This window comes from Rhinopithecus roxellana, chromosome 13 (genome assembly GCF_007565055.1).
Source record: "Rhinopithecus roxellana isolate Shanxi Qingling chromosome 13, ASM756505v1, whole genome shotgun sequence".
Classification (NCBI taxonomy): domain Eukaryota; kingdom Metazoa; phylum Chordata; class Mammalia; order Primates; family Cercopithecidae; genus Rhinopithecus; species Rhinopithecus roxellana.
Window position 1 is genome coordinate 98,659,730 of NC_044561.1, and position 18,261 is coordinate 98,677,990.

At 46.5% G+C, this 18,261-nt stretch overlaps 1 protein-coding gene across 14 annotated transcripts in view; it reads left to right on the forward strand.

Annotated features, from left to right (window-relative positions):
• SLC23A2 (solute carrier family 23 member 2) overlaps window positions 1-18,261 on the forward strand; it is a 151,320-nt gene that overhangs the window by 89,726 nt on the left and 43,333 nt on the right. For all 14 annotated transcript variants that reach the window (XR_004052704.1, XM_030915018.1, XM_030915016.1 and 11 more), the window contains 3 exons: window positions 3,432-3,530; window positions 10,126-10,242; window positions 12,985-13,142. Coding sequence is in view for 13 of the 14 variants with exons in the window: in XM_030915018.1 (XP_030770878.1) it covers window positions 3,432-3,530; window positions 10,126-10,242; window positions 12,985-13,142 (374 nt within the window). In the remaining variant the exon portion in view is untranslated. The remainder of the gene's footprint in view (window positions 1-3,431; window positions 3,531-10,125; window positions 10,243-12,984; window positions 13,143-18,261) is intronic.

Sequence of the window (18,261 nt, forward strand, 5' to 3'; positions counted from 1 at the left end):
TTCCCTGCAGCAACCCGAGATAAATGCAGTTGAAGGTTAGTTTGGCTAGAGTAAGACTTTCAGTCACATCTGGGTTTTTCTGATGATTTAGTAATTAATCTGTGTTTTAAGAGAGTTCATCCTGAGAGCGTGTTGCTCTTGGCTTCTCAGTGGGTTGAGCACTGCTGCGATATGACTTGGAGCACAGTTCTCTCTTAAGTTAAGAGTTTCATCTTGTGAACCTGAACTTGGCCAGGAATGTTCAGGTTTTAAAAGCAAACCAGCTCTACAAACTCAGTTGGCTCGTGTAAAAAACTATAACATGTTTGAGACATAATTTTAAAAGCAGGTCTTTATTTGAAGAAATGTAAGAGAATTCTGCTCTGTATGAGTATGTACTAATTAATTGAGATCTTTGGCATACTTTTTATTTTTATTTTATTTTATTTTATTTTTTATTTTTTGAGATGGAGTCTCGCTCTCTTGACCAGGCTGGAGTGCAGTGGCACAATCTCAGCTCGTTGCAACCTCCACTTCCTGGGTTCAAGTGATTCTCCTGCCTCATCCTCTCGAGTAGCTGAGATTACAGGTGCCTATCACCACGCCCAGCTAATTTTTGTATTTTTAGTAGAGATGGGGTTTTGCCATGTTGGCTAGGCTGGTCTCGAACTCCTGATCTCGGGTGATCTGCCTGCCACGGCCTCCCAAAGTGCTGGGATTACAGGCATGAGCCATTGCGCCCGGCCTCTCTGGCATACTTAAAAACCCACTTTAGACCTGGGTTGTAATCTGTATGACCTTGAATGAGAAACCTGATTTTTCACTGCCCTGATTTCCTTGACTACAAAAACACATGAATTGGCAATCCCTGTGGACCTCCTCAATCCAAGCTGTGCTGCTAGGATTTTAGTCTTAAATTTCTTCCCTATTATCAAAATAAATTGTACTTACTCATTTTGGGAAATTACCAAAATATAAAAAGGGGAAAAAGTTGGCAAAAATGGCCCTACCAATTAAGGATAACCACTGTTAGCATTTTGGAGTATGTCTTTTTAAAAAAATTATCTGTTTTAAAAAAGCAGTATACAAATAACACAAATACTTCCTGATCATAAAAGATCCAACACTTACAAAGGGTTGGGAGTAAAAAAATGAAAGGTGTCTGCTATTGCTGTTCTTGTCCCTAAGGCAGCACCCTTCCTACTGGTTGTGATTTTCCTGTATCCTTTTCTGTCCTTTTTAGACAAGTGGTGAGGTCATTACAATTTTCTTTTTTAGCTCAGTTGGGATAATTCTAGGCTTATTGTTTTATGACTTTTTAAAAACAGTATTTCTTGGAGTTTTGTTTGTTTGTTTGTTTTAAATTAGCACATCAGCTATTTATTTATTTATTTATTTAGAGTTGATGTCTTGCTTTGTCACCCAGGCTGGAGTGCAATGGCGCGATCTGGGCTCACTGCAGTCCCCTCCTTTCATGTTCCAGCAGTTCTCCTGCCTCAGCCTCCTGAGTAGCTGGGACTACAAATGTGCAACATATCATGCCTGGGTTATTTTTGTATTTTTAGTAGAGACGGGGTTTCACTGTGTTGGCCAGCTGGTCTCAAACTCCTGACCTCAGGTGATCCACCTGCCTCAGCCTTCCAAAGTGCCAGGATTACAGGCCTGAGCCACCGTGTCCGGTGCTTTATTATTTTTAATGGCTGAATATCTCCTCTAAATGAGTGTATAATAGTGTAACCGTGTCTTTTTGATGAACATTTGTGTTGTCCCCAAGTATTCAGTATTTCATAAATTATAGCAGCGATCATCCTTGAACCTACATATTACCTGCATGGATATTTCTAGAGGATAAGCTTCTATCAGTATAATTGCTGGATCCACAGAAATACCTGTTTTCAATCCCATTGCCAAATTTTCCTCCATGAAGGCCATTCCACCAAGAGCAGATTCTCTCCAAGAACACAGGAGAGTAACTCTTCCCCCATACCTTGGTCAACACCTGATTCCGTTTTTTAAGTTTCTCTCTAAATTTGTTTTTCTAAAAATAAAATTTTAATCATTATTTCCATAATTTAAAATGATATAGAACAGCTTTTCATGTGTTTTATTGTACATATGTTTTTCTTCTATGAGTGACATATTCCTAGCCCTTGCCCATTTCATCTCCATCTTTTTTCCTTAGACCTCTCAGGGATGAATTGGATTGTTTGGTTTTATTATTGGTTTGAGGTGTTCTTTATGAATATTGATACCGACCCTTTTTGTATCTGCTGCACTGTATTTTCTCTTAGGCCATCACTTGTCTTCTGCTTGCTTTTAGTGTATTTCACAATGCTGGAATTTGAACTTTTTGTATACTTTTTAAATCTGTAGTTTTTAAATGTAGTTGCACTGTCAACCATATATACAGTTACCTTAATATTTATTACATGCGCGTTTTCCTTGATATTACCCTGTGTAATAATCTTTTCCCTTGTAGTGTTCTGGGTGTCAGTGGCCTGTAACTAGTTATTTGGGCCATGTGTGGTGGCTCATGCCTATAATCCCAGCACTTTGGGAGGCTGAGGTGGGTGAATCACCTAAGGTCAGGAATTCAAGACCACCCCAACCAACGTGGTGAAACCCCATCTCTACTAATAATATCAAAATTAGCCAGGTGTCATGGAGGGCGCCTGTAATTCCAGTTACTCGGGAGGCTGAGGCAGGAGAATTTCTTGAACCTGGGAGGCGGAGGTTGCAGTGAGCCGAGGCTGCGACACTGCACTTCACCCTGGGTGACAGAGCGAGACATCGTCTTAAAAACAAAACAACAACAACGACAACAAAACCTAAAAAACAAAAACTAGTTGTTTGTTATTACAAACAGTGATTACTTCCTTTGGGTTAAAGCTTTTGTTCTCAATATTGTTCTCCAGGATAGATTCCTAGAAGTGGAACCATTTGGCTAAAAAGTAAAAACATTTTATGGCTCTTGCTACTGTCTGGCAGAACCCGGGATGGTGGTGTAGCCCCTTAGTGAGGAGTGCTCTCCTGGGGGCTGGTTTACTTCAGTGAACAGCAGAGTTTGAGTTCCTCCAGCTAGAATATTTCCTCTTCTCGGGGCAGGAAGTCGGCCTCAGGTGGTTATGTGGGCAGGGATCTTAACTGAGGCAGCTCAGGGTACTCTCACCTGTTCAGCCAGGGCCTTGTCCACAAACAGCATGGGCCTCTGAGCCAAACTTTCCTTGCCCTGGAGGATGTGGGGGTGCCCCTGCTGAGGTTGTCCTGGGATTTTATTTCTGTTTTCCCCAGCTGAGCCTTCTGCTCAGGCAGCCTCCCCATCTGGTACATGGAGTATGTTTCTCCATCAAAACCATGACTGATCATGCACTCACCAGGAGAATTACAACAGGCTTTTGGAGGGGAAAATGTAGTTCACGCTGAAACAGCCTCTAAGTGGATTGTCTCTGCAGGTGGTGATAAATGGAGGTGCCACCTCCAGCGGTGAGCAGGACAATGAGGACACCGAGCTCATGGCGATCTACACTACGGAAAACGGCATTGCAGAAAAGGTACCCCTTCCCTCACCCCGTGTCCCCACTCCCACCGCCATCCCCTCCCACAAGTGCTGCCCCGGATCCGGATCCCTTGCGGGCACCTGCGTGTCCTTCATCTGGGGCTTGGTCTCTGACCCCCAAGGGGGGTGTGTTCTCTTCATCAGGTAAGTAGGAGGAGCCATAGGGAATAGAAATTTTAAAATATCTCAGCCAAGATGCCAGAGGGAAGTGGTTAAGAGCTCGAGGTCTGACATCAGGTCTGGGTGCAAATATGAGTCGGAGTGAGGAAATTACAGAAGTTCTCTGGGCCTCAGTTCCCTGTCTCTAAAATGGGAATAAAAATCACATCTTTCTTAGGGTTGTTGTGAGGATTGAATGAAATAATATGTATGTGAAGTTATTAGCATCGTGCCTGTTACATATACATGTGCAGTAAATAAGAGAATAAGGGAAATCAGCAAGTGGTTTATGCAGCCTGTGAAAATGCCTTTGAGCTTTGACCTTAGCACTTTTGGCACCTTAGTGTACCAATGGAAATGGCACACTAAGGTGGGGAGAATCATGTTTGTGTTTTTTTTTTTTGTTTATTTTTGTTTTGCTCTGTGCCTCATTCCATCTCCTTGAATGGTCAAACTTTGTGCCCATAGAGGTCAGGAAAGAGTTGCCCAAAGTGGCTCCAATCTGTGCGCAGTGGCTCACATCTATAATCCCAACACTTTGGGAGGCTGAGGCGGGAAGATTGCTTGAGGCCAGGAGTTTGAGACCAGCGTGGGCAACATAGCAAGATCCTTTCTCTACAAAAAAAGAAAGAAAGAAAGAAAGAAATAATTATCCAGGTATAATGATGTGTGCCTAGAGTGGCAGCTACTCAGGGGGGAAGAGGATTGCTTGAGCCTAAGAGTTTGAGGCTGCAGTGAGCTTTGATCATGCCTCTGCACTCTTAACTGGGAAGACAGAGTAAGACCCTGTCTCTAAAAAAACAAAATAAATAAATTCATAAATAAAAATAAAACAAAGTAGGTCCAGATATCCCGGTTTCTTTTTTCTTTGTATCTGCCATGGTGTCTAACACATGAAAAGTTAGATAATGTGATATTTCCAAATTGTAACGCAACTCTAAGACTTTCATTTGAGTTTTACCTGACAGATTTTAAACACAGATTTTATTTATACTATGAAAATTTACTAATTTTCAACTTACATAATAAGAAACTAAACAATTTATGTAATGAGAAATTCTATTCTGGAACCACTTTATTGTACTGTAGACAGTATATACTATGTATTCTAGTAACAGACCACCCAGAAGTTGACACATACAAATATAGTACCTGACTTGGGTATTAGCATGGTGAGTTCACAGTGTAATCACTAAAGTGATTAAGAACAAATACATTGTATTGAAAGTCTGGAATAACCAAATTTTATGCCCTTTTAAACAAAATTCCAGTCTGGGATATGGAAATTTCATTTTTGCCTCTCAACTAATATTGTTATTATTTTCCTACTGCTTGGAGCTATTATAAATTTTATGGAGGTTAATTAAAGTAGATTCATGCAGAGATACTGAAATTCCAGAAGTGCGGGGTTCCAAGCTGCTCCCCAGAGGTTAGTGCAGTGGCGTTTGGCATGTGGATCAGTGCCTGCGGTCTGCAGCTGAGGCATGTCCCACACCGCCGGGCGGCAGCTTTCACACGGCCTATCTTGTAACAAAGGGCTTCTTCACAGACTTGGTGGGGCCACATATAATCCTGTATGCCATGATTCCAGGCTGTCGTGTTTTCAGATTTCCTCCTGCTCTGTCTGAAGACCGTCTTTAGAAATAAGTAGTAACGAGCATTAACACTTTGGGGCTTAGCTTTACCTTGTACTGATGGGAGGGATCCAGTTACAGGGAAAATGTCTCTAGCACACTTACGCCAAATGTTTATTTTCTGGTTTGGATGAACATTTTTTCATTGTCTAAACATTGATACATTTGCATTTCCTTGAATACTGATCAAATGGAGTACCTTCATATTTTCCTGGCCATTTTTCTTACTTTATGAAATGAAGAGGACAGTGAGAAGAGCTGCCACATATTAAATAGTGCTAGTTGGGCTGGGCGTGGTGGCTCGTGCCTGCAATCACAGCACTTTGGGAGGCTGAGATGGGTGGATTACTTGAGGTCAGGAGTTCAAGACCAGTCTGGCCAACATGGCAAAACCCTGTCTTTACTAAAAATACAAAAATTAGCCAGGAGTGGTGTCGCACGCCTGTGGTTGCAGCTACTTGGGATCCTGAGGCAGGAGAATCACCTGAACCCAGGAGACAGAGGTTGCAGTGAGCCGAGATGGCGCCACTACCCTCCAGCCTGGGTGACAGAGTGAGACTCTGACTCAAAATAAATAAATAAATAAATAAAATAAAATGCTAATAATTAGGCCAGACCCTCAGCTGACTTTTTTTTTTTTTTTTCCCTTGAGACAGAGTCTCACTCTGTCACCCAGGCTGGAGTGCTGTGGCGCGATCTCGGCTCACTGCAGCCTCCGCCTCCTGGGTTGAATCGATTCTCCTGCCTCAGCCTCCCAAGTAGCTGCGACTACAGGTGTGCACCAACACGCCCAGCTAATTTTTGTATTTTCAGTAGAGACAGGGTTTCAGGGTTTTGCCGTGTTGGCCAGGCTGACCTCAAGTGATTGGCCTACCTCGGCCTCCCAACGTGCTGGGATTACAGACGTGAGTCACCAGCCTGTTTTGTTTTTTTGAGACATGATCTCTGTTGGCCTAGGCTGGAGTGCAGTGGCGTGATCATAGCTCACTGCAGCCTCTCAACCTCTTAGGCTCAAGTGATGCTCCTACCTGAGCAGCTGACCACTGGCATGTGCCACCACACTCGGCTAATTTTTGTTTGTTTTTGGAGAGAGGGTCTCTGTTTGTTGCCCAGGCTGGTCTCAAAGTCCTGAGCTCAAGCAGTCTGCTGACCTCAGTCTCCCAAAGTGCTGGAATTATAGACATGAGCCACCATGCCTGGCCAAAATTGATCTTTTGTGGTCCCGATTAAGAGGAAAAAAATAGAAAGCACAAATATACATTAATATAGTAAAAAAGAGAAATGTACAAGAGAATAGTACTTGCTACTTTATGATGATCAGTTTGAAATGCTACAGCAGGGATTGGCAAGCCAAATTTGATTGAATATCTGTTCTTCTCAGTAGACTTTTGCTGGAACACAGCCATATTTCTTTGTTTACCTATTTCCTAAGGTTGCTTCCATGCTACAGTGACAGAACTATGTGGTTCCCAAAGCTTGAAATATTTACTGTATGACCCTTTATAAAAAATATGTGCTGACTCTGCTGTAGAGGAAATGATTCCTAGAGAAAGAGACTACAGTCGACCCCAAAGGTGCTAGATTAGATAAAGAACCACAGAGGAGATAACAAAGGTAGTTACAAGTGTTAAGAAGGCTCCAGGCAGAGAACAGCATTCTGAGTTCACTCTAGTCTTTGAAGCACAGGTAATTTTTTGTTCTTTACATTATTTCAGATCATAGAATAAGATGGAAAGTCTTTTTAAAGTGACATAGTTATGGCCGGGCGTGATGGCTCAAGCCTGTAATCCCAGCATTTTGGGAGGCCGAGACTGGCGGATCACGAGGTCAGGAGATCGAGACCATCCTAGCTAACACGGTGAAACCCCGTCTCTACTAAAAAATACAAAAAACTAGCCGGGCGAGGTGGCGGCACCTGTAGTCCCAGCTACTCGGGAGGCTGAGGCAGAAGAATGGCGGGAACCTGGGAGGCAGAGCTTGCAGTGAGCTGAGATCCGGCCACTGCACTCCAGCCTGGGCGACAGAGCGAGACTCCGTCTCAAAAAAAGAAAAAAAAAAAGTGACATAGTTATTTATGTAGTCATCGTTTGCAGAAACCTTATTAGAGGTTTTTGGTTTTGCAGTATTTGAAATAGCTCATGGTTTACACAGTGATCACTGAGTGTGGCACCACAGTGCGCAGAGTGCACAATGGCCAGACCAGTCCTTCTGTCATCAGGCGGGGCTGCACAGCGTTTGCCTCACAGTGTTGTCTGATCACCTTGACCACACAACCCCCCCGGCCTGTATCATTTTAGTACCAGTTGTGGACCTTTACACTAGTTTTGTTTCTGAGTTGTAGGGCTACCCTCACTACTAAGAAAAGTCTGCATGTGTGCATGTGCATACATGTGCCTGTGTGTACATCTTAACCTCTGCCTGGATGCAAAAAGTCTTGTCTTTTTGTGTGTCTTGAGCTCCTGACCTCAGGTGATCCACCTGGCGCGGCAGGTGCTGGAATTACAGATGTCAGCCACTGCACCTGGCCAAAAAGTCTTTTCATCTGCCTTATAATTAACAATCGTGGTTTTGGAATTGTTAGAAAAATGTTGCTTACATTATTGTGTGACAGGTTGTACTTGTCTACGACAGTGTTATGTATTCTGTCTTCAGACATTTCTCTTTATTATGAAATACTTTGTCATGTTACTTTGTGAGCAGCAGCACCGCCTATGTGGCTGCAGCTAATGCAGTGCTGCTGACCTGAACTTTGTGTCGTGAGCCTCAGCTCTGTAATTCCACCGTGTTAGCAAAATGATTACCTCAATTCAGAAGGTCTCAAATCAGGTTCTGAGATTTATGAGGAACCCTCAGAGAATTCAGCAGAGCTGTTTTACTCACAGTTAAGGGTTTTTTTTGTCTTTTTTGTTTGTTTGTTTGTTTTTCAGAGAAAGGATACAGATTAAAATAAAAAACGGGAGAAGGCACATAGTCAGGGTCTAGGAGACACCAGGCACAGGCTTGCAGCCATCCTCTCCCAGTGCAGTCATGCAGGCAGTGTTCAGTTTCCCAGCAGTGATATGTGGTAACACTCATTCAACCAGGGAAGCTCACCCAAGCCTTGGTGCCCAGGGTTTTTAAGTGGGGATCTGTTGTTATAGGTATGGCTGACTGCCTGTGTGGCTAACTTTAGTTACTCACCAGCCCCTCCAGAGGTCAAGCTGACACTGTGTGGCCAAGTTTCAGGTAAAAAAAAAAAATGTATAAACTGGAGAAGGGGCCTCATTATGTTACCCAGGCTGTTGTTGAACCCTGGCCTCAAGTGATCCTCACACCTTAGCATCCCAGAGTGCTGGGACCACAGATGTGAGCCACTGCACTAGGCCTAAAAAGACACATTTAAGAGGCAGAAACCCCAAGAGCTCAGGTTATTCCCCACATGCCAGGCAAGAGTCAACCCTTCCTTTGAAATGTACAGGGTTTGAACAACCCAGACCTGCCGAGTTAATCTTTATTGTACATCACTATATGCCACACCCCTCAGACACATAGGTACTTTTTCTACCATTTCTTCCAACAAGTTGTTAAAGACGTCCATAATCCATCATAACAAATTCAACACAATGTAAATTTGCCAGTATTCCTTGTGAGGACGGAAGAGAAAGTTTTACCCAAAAGGTCATATTCAGTTACATTTGGTTTAGATCAGATACCAGCTTCCATCAGACGTTTACTTCCGGCTGTGGAAGGTGAGGGTGAACTGTGTCCCTTCTTTTGTTTAAGGGTATTGGACCCCAAACCCCAAACCCCTGTTGCCTCCATGTGGAACACATGGAATCAGCATTTTCCCCATGTGGGATATCTTTTCATTTTATTTCTGTCAAGCACTTTGTTTGCTAGGTTATAAACAATTTTTTCAAATGAGGTACATGTCTTGGATTCCAAGAAATGATTGTAGAAATTCCAAGAAAAGATTCTTTGTGTGGTGTTAGAAACCAGAGCAGTTTTGAGGTTCTCTTGGGGAACTCAAGGCTACCTTGAGTTTTCTGTTTGGCTCAGACACTGCCTGAGTTCAGAACTGATACTGGGAGTGATTGGAAAAGGCTGGACTCTAACCTAAAGTGACTGGTCTTTATGATGATTTTGGTTTAAAAACCATGCTACACTTAATGTTTAAAAATTTTTTTTTTACTAGTGTTGGGGGAAAAGAGGAAAAAAACCTGTCACCTAAACTATCAATACATTTTTAATGTTCTGTTTTTTAAACAGAATCCAAATCACTGTGTTTATATACTTTTGAATTTTCCTCTTTTCACCTAAGAGCAATAGTGTTTGGATAGGAAGGTGTAGAACTACAAAGTGAAAGATCCTGCAGGGATGAAGTAGGCTGGGAGGGCAGATCAGTGTGCTGTCTCTTCGAAAGTGCTTAAAATTTTCTAAGATTTCTTCATTTGGGGCCTCACACAAGGACTGCTCGTGCCAAGGTATCGTTTTGTGGTCTCAACCTGGGAACATCTCTGTCCATGCGGGAGGATCCCCAGACCTGGGGAGAAGCTCTGAGCAAGTTTGGTGTTCTCAGGGATGAGTTGTTGACAAAGGACACTGACCCCCCAAATTCTGAGGATTGACCATCCCAGTGGGTGAGTGTACTTGAGCCCACGAGTGTACTTGGCTTCAATGACAGCCAAGGCTCAAAACTGCAGGAAAATGGCAGCCACTTGATAAAGTTGTTTTTCTGTAATAGTGGCCTGCACGTGGCCAAGCTAACATTGGTCTTCAGGTTTAATGAGTACCTTCTTTTCTCCTTCTCGCTCACAGAGCTCTCTCGCCGAGACCCTCGATAGCACTGGCAGTCTGGACCCCCAGCGATCGGACATGATTTATACCATAGAAGATGTTCCTCCCTGGTACCTGTGTATATTTTTGGGGCTGCAGGTAAGATGGTTCCTGTAGGATGTGTAACTACCAGCAGGTGTTTGCATTGTCTACCATCTGAAGTTGTTTAAAAATTCAAGTTTGATTTTTGTTTATTGAAGACTTTTATAAATTCCTCTTTCAAGAGTGATGAGTAGGGACAGCATGGTGGCTGATGCCTGTAATCCTAGCAGTTTTGGAGGCTGAGGTGGGCAGATCACTTGAGCCTAGGAGCTCAAGACCAGCCTGGGTAACATGGCAAAAGGCCACCTCTACAAAAAATACAAACATTAGCCACGTGTGGTGGTGTGTGCCTATAGTCCCAGCCACTCAAGAGCTGAGGCAGGGGGATCGCTTGAGGTTGAAGTTGCAGTGAGCTGTGATTGCACCACTCCACTTCAGCCTGCTTGACATAGTGAGACCCTGTCTCAAAAAAAAAAAGGGGGGGGGGATGAATGGGAATTTTTGACATCATAGCAGGAGGAAGAAAAGAACAGGTGGAATGGATTACCAGGGAAAAGAAAGACGATGTTCAGGGGCACGCAAGAGCAGTGACATAAAGGAAAGGAAAGGAGATAGAGTTATAGAAAGAAGGAAGAATAGAGAAAGGAGAAAAGTTGAAGAGTAGAGAAAAGAGGAATTTATTTTCATCTCCCATCCCTGGCCTAGTTAACCCACCCAAAATCATGGTATCCTCTGCCATGAAACATGAGTTACCCTGAAAAGTGCCATGTCGGCCAGGACCTAAATGGTAGGTTTTCAGTCTTATTTTTTAACTGGAAGGGAAACTTGCCACGGTAGCGGCAGCTTTGTCTGCTGCAGCTTCCAGTGGGAGGGGAGGGCAACCAGGCTCAGGGACAAGGTGGGTGGTGACATAGCTGATGCAGGCCTCCTGCGTCTTTGATACCTCCCTCCTCTGTCTTCAGCACCCTTTTCCCTTTCATAGGATTAGCGCAGGACGTTTTGGAGAAAGGGGACAATGGGAAGGTCTTTTCTTAGATGTACACCCCTGGGCTGTATTTGCTTTGGTTTTAAGTTGGACTCTGTTCTGAGGTCTGGTTTACTATTTTTCCCTTCTCAAGTTTGTGTGGTCTGTTCAACTTAAGGTATCTCAGGTGCTGAGAAAATCCATCTCATTGTCCGGAGAGGTTTATTCACCCTGGGATGGGGCTGTGCCTGCCAACAGCTGGGTACTTTGGTCGAATTTCCAGTTGCCCCACCCTTCCCACACCCCCTTTCAGGTATCACAGCACGTGGTAACCCCAACTGGCAGGTGTCTGTTTAGTAGGGGAGAAGTCAGAGCTGAAGGAGCTGAGTGGCCTTGGCAAATAATCTACCTTGGGCTGAGCATTCTGAACCAGATTCAGGAAACACACTTTTTGGAATGTTTATCTTATAAATGTTTCTAGCAGTCTTCCCTGGTCAGATAGGAGTGTGAAACACTGCCTGCATCATGCCCTTCCTGAAGATTCAGAGAACATAAACTTGTGAGGAGCCCTGAGGCATCCTGAACAGGAGTGTTTCACCTCAGGAAACTCCTTTACAGTTGGGCTTCTTGGGCTGCATGTGGCGTGTTTGGCAAATGTGGGCAGGAATGGGAAGCTGCTGGAAGAAAAGTAGGAAGTTTGCAGAACAGAAATAAGAACTGGTCAACGGTGGAAGGGAGGGAAGTGAGTCGTGAGCGCTGGGATTATCCTACCGGGGCTATCGGTGTGGCGTTGGGCGGGCGGAGGGGTGGTCCCAAAGGAAGGTGGGATGGGGTTCTTTCTGGAAGATTCCCATGGCTACCATATGCCCTTAATCCTGCCCTGACTGGAACAGATGAATTATTTGTTTTCAAAAACAATGCCAGCTCACAGAAAAAGACAGAAAGCACTCCATGCGTATGTAACTTATGACGCTTGTGTAACTTTAATCCCCAGACATGAAAGAACTTTTTAAAAGTAGACTAATTAACTTAGAAATGTAGATTCAAAATTCTGTATCAAATATTAACAAACCAAATTGCAGAAGAAAAATACAGCATGACTGACTAGGGTTTGTTTCAAGCATGCAAGAATAGTTCAGCACATCACAATTCATGATAACAGATTAGAGGAGAAAGGCCTTATGGTTTTAGCAATTTATGCCAGAAAAGCATTTTGGGGAAAAAACCCCAAATATTTCTAATAAGAATTACATAAGTAAAATATCACCAGGGCTGATATTGACTGTTTCCTTTGTGATGCATGGATTCATCCAAGTAATAAGTAATAATGACAGTGAGTTGTAAGACAAGAAAATGTAATAAAAAGGAGAAATGCAGTTGGGCACAGTGGCTCACGCCTGTAATCCCAGCACTTTGGGGAGGGAGAGGCAGGCAGATCGCTTGAGCCCAGGTGTTTGACACCAGCCTGGCCAACACGGTGAAAACCCATCACTACAAAAAATACAAAAATTAGCTGGGCGTGGTGGTGCGCACCTGTAATCCCAGCTACTTGGGAGGTTGAAGCAGGAGAATCGCTTGAGCCTGGGAGGTGGAGGTCACAGTGAGCCAAGATCGCACCATTGCACTCCGTCCAGGGCAGTGGGAATGAAACTGTCTCAACAACAAAGGAGAAATGCTGAAAAAGAAGGAAAAAAGAATGGCTTGCTGTAACAAGCCGAGGAGATTCTTTATGGGGGCTATTTTTTAATGACAATAAAAGAGAAGAATTAAGATGAAATCAAGAATAAATGAGGAATGGTTTACTGTTTCTCCTCTGACCCTTTTCCTGCCCACAGCACTACCTGACATGCTTCAGCGGCACGATTGCAGTGCCCTTCCTGTTGGCCGATGCCATGTGTGTGGGGTACGACCAGTGGGCCACCAGCCAGCTCATTGGGACCATTTTCTTCTGTGTGGGAATCACTACTTTGCTACAGACAACGTTTGGATGCAGGTGAGATTGGGGTACTAATGGGGGATGCCAAAGCCCCCAGAAGGCGTTGAGCTGCGCCGTTTGCCTAGGGCTGTTTGCAAGGACAGAATGGAGGCAGGGGAATGTCCTAGTGGCCATTGGTCCCCACCCCCGCAGTGTTCCTCCCAATCATTTCCTCTCTTGGTGAACGGCACTACCACCACCTTTCCCTACCCAGTTGTCCAAGCTGGAAACTCGGCCTAACCCTCCTTCCCCTGCCCCCTTGGCAAGTCATGCTCGCTCCCCAGAACCCCTCTGTGCCCCCATTCCTTGAGTTCAGACCGGAGTGTCCCACCAGGCTCCCTGTTGACTTCCCTGCCTCCAGGGCACTGCTCTTGGACTCACTTTGTGCCCCACACCCAGTGCCATCTTTCTACTTCCACACCCTCCTCAGGGTGAGCCACATTGCAGCTCTCCTCCCTTTTTACACACCAGGCTGCACCCAGCATTTAGGCTTGCCGTTGCTCTCTGCCCCACCTACATTTCCAGCCATGCCTCTGAGCCCTGTCTCCTGCCTTCCCTGGCCTCACTCCCGAGGGCCCACTGTCTATCTTCCTGTGTGTCTTCTCCCCACCCGCCTGGCACACACCAGCTCATCCTCCAGACCCAGCTTGTCCTGCCCTCCCGACTCTGTGGAGCCCTTCGTTGTTCTCTGAATTCCCACCTTGTTTTCATCCTTCCAGTGTGGCCCCTATTCCAGTTTGTCCTTTTTGTTTCTATGTCTTCTTCCCATGGTGCTTCCTCCTTGATGCCAGGGTTTTGGCTTGTTCACTTTTGCATTTCCAGCCACCAACTTAAATGGACATGGAGCTGGCACAGGAAGAAGAAACATCCTTATCTACCTTCCTACCTCCTCCTGCAAGCTTGCCTTTTCCTCTCCTTTCCTGCTCTTCTACCCTCTTCTCAGTGCAGCCTCTTACCTTACCCCAGGGCACTGCTCAGAAAGTGAAGCCTGCTCTGGCAGGACTGTCCTAAGTTCACCACCAGCTGTCTCTTGCTCCGTCAGAGACAGACTGAGTAAGGCCTGGCCCTCCCTGCTGTGGGAGGTGGGTGTGAGCTGAAGTCAGGGACTGCATTCTGATGAGTTAGAATCCTTCGGGACCTCAGGGTTGCCCTAACATGGCATGGGGATAGGGGAGCCTTGGAGGGCAGTGAGCCATGTGCAGGTGTTCTGGTTGCCAGGGTGGGCCACACCCTGGGAGGGTAGGCTGCAGGTCTGCTGATGGAAAGAAGCTATGTGGACTAAAGGCTTTGGGGCTGGCAAGCTCTTAGGGTTGCCAGATCTCAACCCTTGCTAGTCTGCCCACAACTACCAAGCTGGGCTGACGGGAGGAGGGTCTCCTCAAGCCCCCCAGGGGCAGGGCAGGGATATCACTGACCAACTAGGGGGAGGAGATGTGGTCTGGGCCTTCCAAGAAGGGCTCAATCTGACTAGCACCGTCTTTCATTCTTTGGGCACAGTGTTCAGGGCTCTCTGCTTCAAGGCCAGAGTGCACGGCAAAGCTTTTGTTGGCTGACTCAGGATCCTTACCTTGCCCATGGAGCGCTGGCTCTCTGGAGAGACGTTCTTTTTCTAAACAGCCGACTTATCCATGGATTTGTAGGCACAATCCCTCTGTGAATTTGGTCAGTGTCTCTAGTTGAGCATTACTGGTTGACCTGAATAGGGAATGAAAGCTGTCTTTATTGCAGTGAAGTGTGCACCGTGTGCAGCTCTGCCCCAGCTCATGCCAAAGAGGCCAGGCCTGGCAAGCAGCTGAGCCTGATGGGCATAGTTGCTAATGGAACACAGAAGGGAGGGCCTGGGGGAACTTGGGGTAAATACTTTTGGTCACGGAGGGCATCATCTTGCCCACTGTTGGGGCACAAGACCTAAATCGAACTACCCGGGTCAGCGTGGTTCACCTCCCTGCTGGCCTGGGAAGCAGTTTGAGCTGAGTTAGAACAGGAGAGGGCATTTGACACCCTACTGGGATGGCTCAGGGACCCAAAATGCAGAGCTGTGGCCTGGAGGAGGGTGTGTGTCTGTGTGCCCCATGTCCACGAGGCGGGATGAAAGCAGCATTTCTTGCCGTGTTTGTGAGGAGTCAGAGTGAGTCCCCCATGACCTCTGGCTGTGCAAGGAATGGCAGCCCCACCTCTGCTTCCATCCTCCCCACAGTGTGGCCATTTGCTTAGTCATAAATCAGGTGGTGCTCTAATCACGTCAGCAACTGTGTGCTGCTGGGCAGGTGAGGGTGTGCTGGGGACTTTGGTGGGGTGTTGGGCTTGTGATAGAGGTTTTCTATGGTTGTCAGAGTGTGGGTGGTACTCGTCCTCTTAACCTGGACAAAGCGAAAGAGTATGGGCTCAGCCCTGCAGATATTCAGTGACTGGTCTGTGTAGCAGGTGTGGGATCTGGCTGTCGTGGGGAGCAACGGTGACATCAAAGCACATGGCCTGCAGCACGAATGGCAGCACCATCAGGGAGATGCAGTACATCCTCCAGGGGACTTGGTGGGAGTCCTGGAGGAGGTGGGGTTTGAGACAGACCCTGCAGGCTCCAAGGGCTCTGCCCAGGAAGGCTGAGGGAGCACCTTCCATCCCAGCAGGGGCAAAAGCAGGAAGTCACAGCCTGGCATGATCCCCCTGACCAAGCACACAGAGGCTGGGGCTTGGGACTTATCAACAGGCACAGGGAGCATTCAGTGGCTTTGTTAACAGGGGACACACCCTCTGGGGCTGTGCCTTGAAGGATGTTACTTAACCAAGTACACGGGGTGAGGACCATTCCAGGGGATCAGTGACATCCATGAGAAAGGAGATGGGGCCCAGGCAAGCTTCAGGCGTGTGGGGTAGGAAGGTGACTGTGCTGGGGCTGAACTCATCCCCCAGTCTCATTCTTTCTCGTTCTGCGGGTCCTTTCCTGCTTTGAATCCTTAGCTGGAAAGAGAAGCAGCACGGAATGGAATGTGCTTCATGTGTCCTGATTAAAGAATCTTTCTAGCGGAGTGGCTTAAGAGAGAGCCTTTGGGATGGGGGAGGGGAGCGCCCCTGCTGGCACCTTGCGGGCAGCCTGGGCCCTCCAGGCTGAGCAGGGCTCTTGCTATGAATCTTCTGAGCCTTCTGTGTGTTGCCTGCACCCCTTGCTTCCTCTCCGACCAGCAGGTGGGCTGTGAGCAGAGGCTCAGATGGGAGCTCCTGCTCTGCACGGCCTCAGACCGTGTTTGCAGATCTTCTTCTGTGTGGGTCCTCAGCACACTTGGGGGCTTGCTATGCAGGGGGCTGCGTGTCTGAGACAGTGAAGGGGCACTGAGGCAATGAGACAGGCTGCTATTTCCCCCCTTGACTGGCCAGTCACCATGGGGGACATGTTTGCTGCACCCCAAGTTCGTGTGTCTCCTCTTTTTTCATCCACCCCATGTCTCTCCACCCTCCATCCCTTCCTGTTGGAACCCAGACTCCTCCACCCGTCCTCTTCCTATCTTTGCACTAGACCAGAGGAGGCCGGGCTGCCTCGTCAGCTGCACCACCTCTCACAGCCTTGCCTCAGGTTTCCTGTGGGGTTAGTGAGGGAAGAGCAGAAATCCCCAAATGGCCAACTACTCCATGAGCATATGCCCTGTTCCCATCCAGCAGAGCAAAGTTGGCAGCCAGACCTCAGTAGGGTGAGGCCCCCTCTGGTACTTGGACACCCAGATCTCACTCAGGACAGCATCTGTTCTAGGGGTGCTCACCAAGATCAATGCTGCCAGAGCTGGACGCATGGTCATTGCAAGTGAAAGTCAGATTTTGGGATACTTTTATGGAATTCTAACCCCTTGGGTATCAAACCTACACTTCTGAGGATAGAGAGATGTTTACAGCATGTGGCGTTATGACCTTCGACAAGTGACCCCTCCAGTCCTGTTTCCTTTGTGAAAATGAAAGGAGGCTTTTCCCTCAGGTGTCCTGGGAATGATATATTTTGCCCTATTTTAATGAATATATTGTGTTGTTGTAGAGTATTTTGTTTCTCAAAATAGTTTTTGGGAGCTTTTGCATATGAAAATGTGAACTCATATTTTAGACTTTTAGTTCTGCTACTTGCTTAGATAGATCCATCATAGGCTGTGAATTATCATTTCTTTTAGACTTCTGTGTTTATTTTCTGTTCCAAAAAGATGGAATAAATAGCTAGAGCAGTTGGGGTAGAGATGCTGTGAGCAGGGAGCAAGGTGGAGAGGAAAGGCAGACGCAGCCGGGAATGTGGGCCTGACTCCCAGCAGCACCGCTGGAAGGATGGCAGATGGCCTCTGTGGGCTTTTGTGCGTTGTGTTTTTGGAGAAACTCACCACTCATTTCCTTAGGCTTAGAGCAGAAGGAAAAAATTTTCATGTCCAGCTTTCATGATTTCTAAGACACAGTCTCAGACTTCTCCAGCTCCAAAGGTTGTTCCCCTGTTGTGTTTCAGTTCTGTATCCAGCTTTGTGCATTTGACTGCCTCTTGCTGAGTACCCGGTATTTCTGTCGTGCTGGATGTTGTGGGTGAAGGAAACCTGAGGACAAATCATGGCCTGTGCCCTTCAGGGGCGGGCCCTCTATTCTGCAGAATCGTCTAGAGTACAGGAAGGAATGAGGTGCTGTGGTCAAGTCATCCCCCTTGTTTCACATGGGCTCCTGATCTGTGTGGAATGCTATCCTGGAAACCTGTTTCATTCTATAAAAATGACCAGAGTTGATGGGAAACCCATGAAGGTGAAACAGATGTGTGTCTTTGCAGACCTTACCTGAGCACAGAAGGCCAACCATAGATGCCACAGCATGGGGGCACATTTCCCAAGGCTGATTGACTGAGACCACATGAAGCATGTCTGAGTTGTGTGGGCTGCAGACCCTTCTTCCTTCACTGCACATCTCGCCTGGCATGAAAGTTTTCCGTTTCCTCCAGGGGCCGTTGTCTTTTTGCACTGGAGGTTGTGGGCCTTAGCCCCGGTTGTCGAGGCCTTTAGGAGGCTTTGATGCTTTCCAAGCCTTTGCTTAGGGAAAGGCGGCTTCCTTGTGGCCCTTGCTCATGGCATTCCTTCTCCCTCTCCCTCTCCCTCCCCCTCCCTAGCTTTTCCTCCTCCCACCTCTTCTTTGA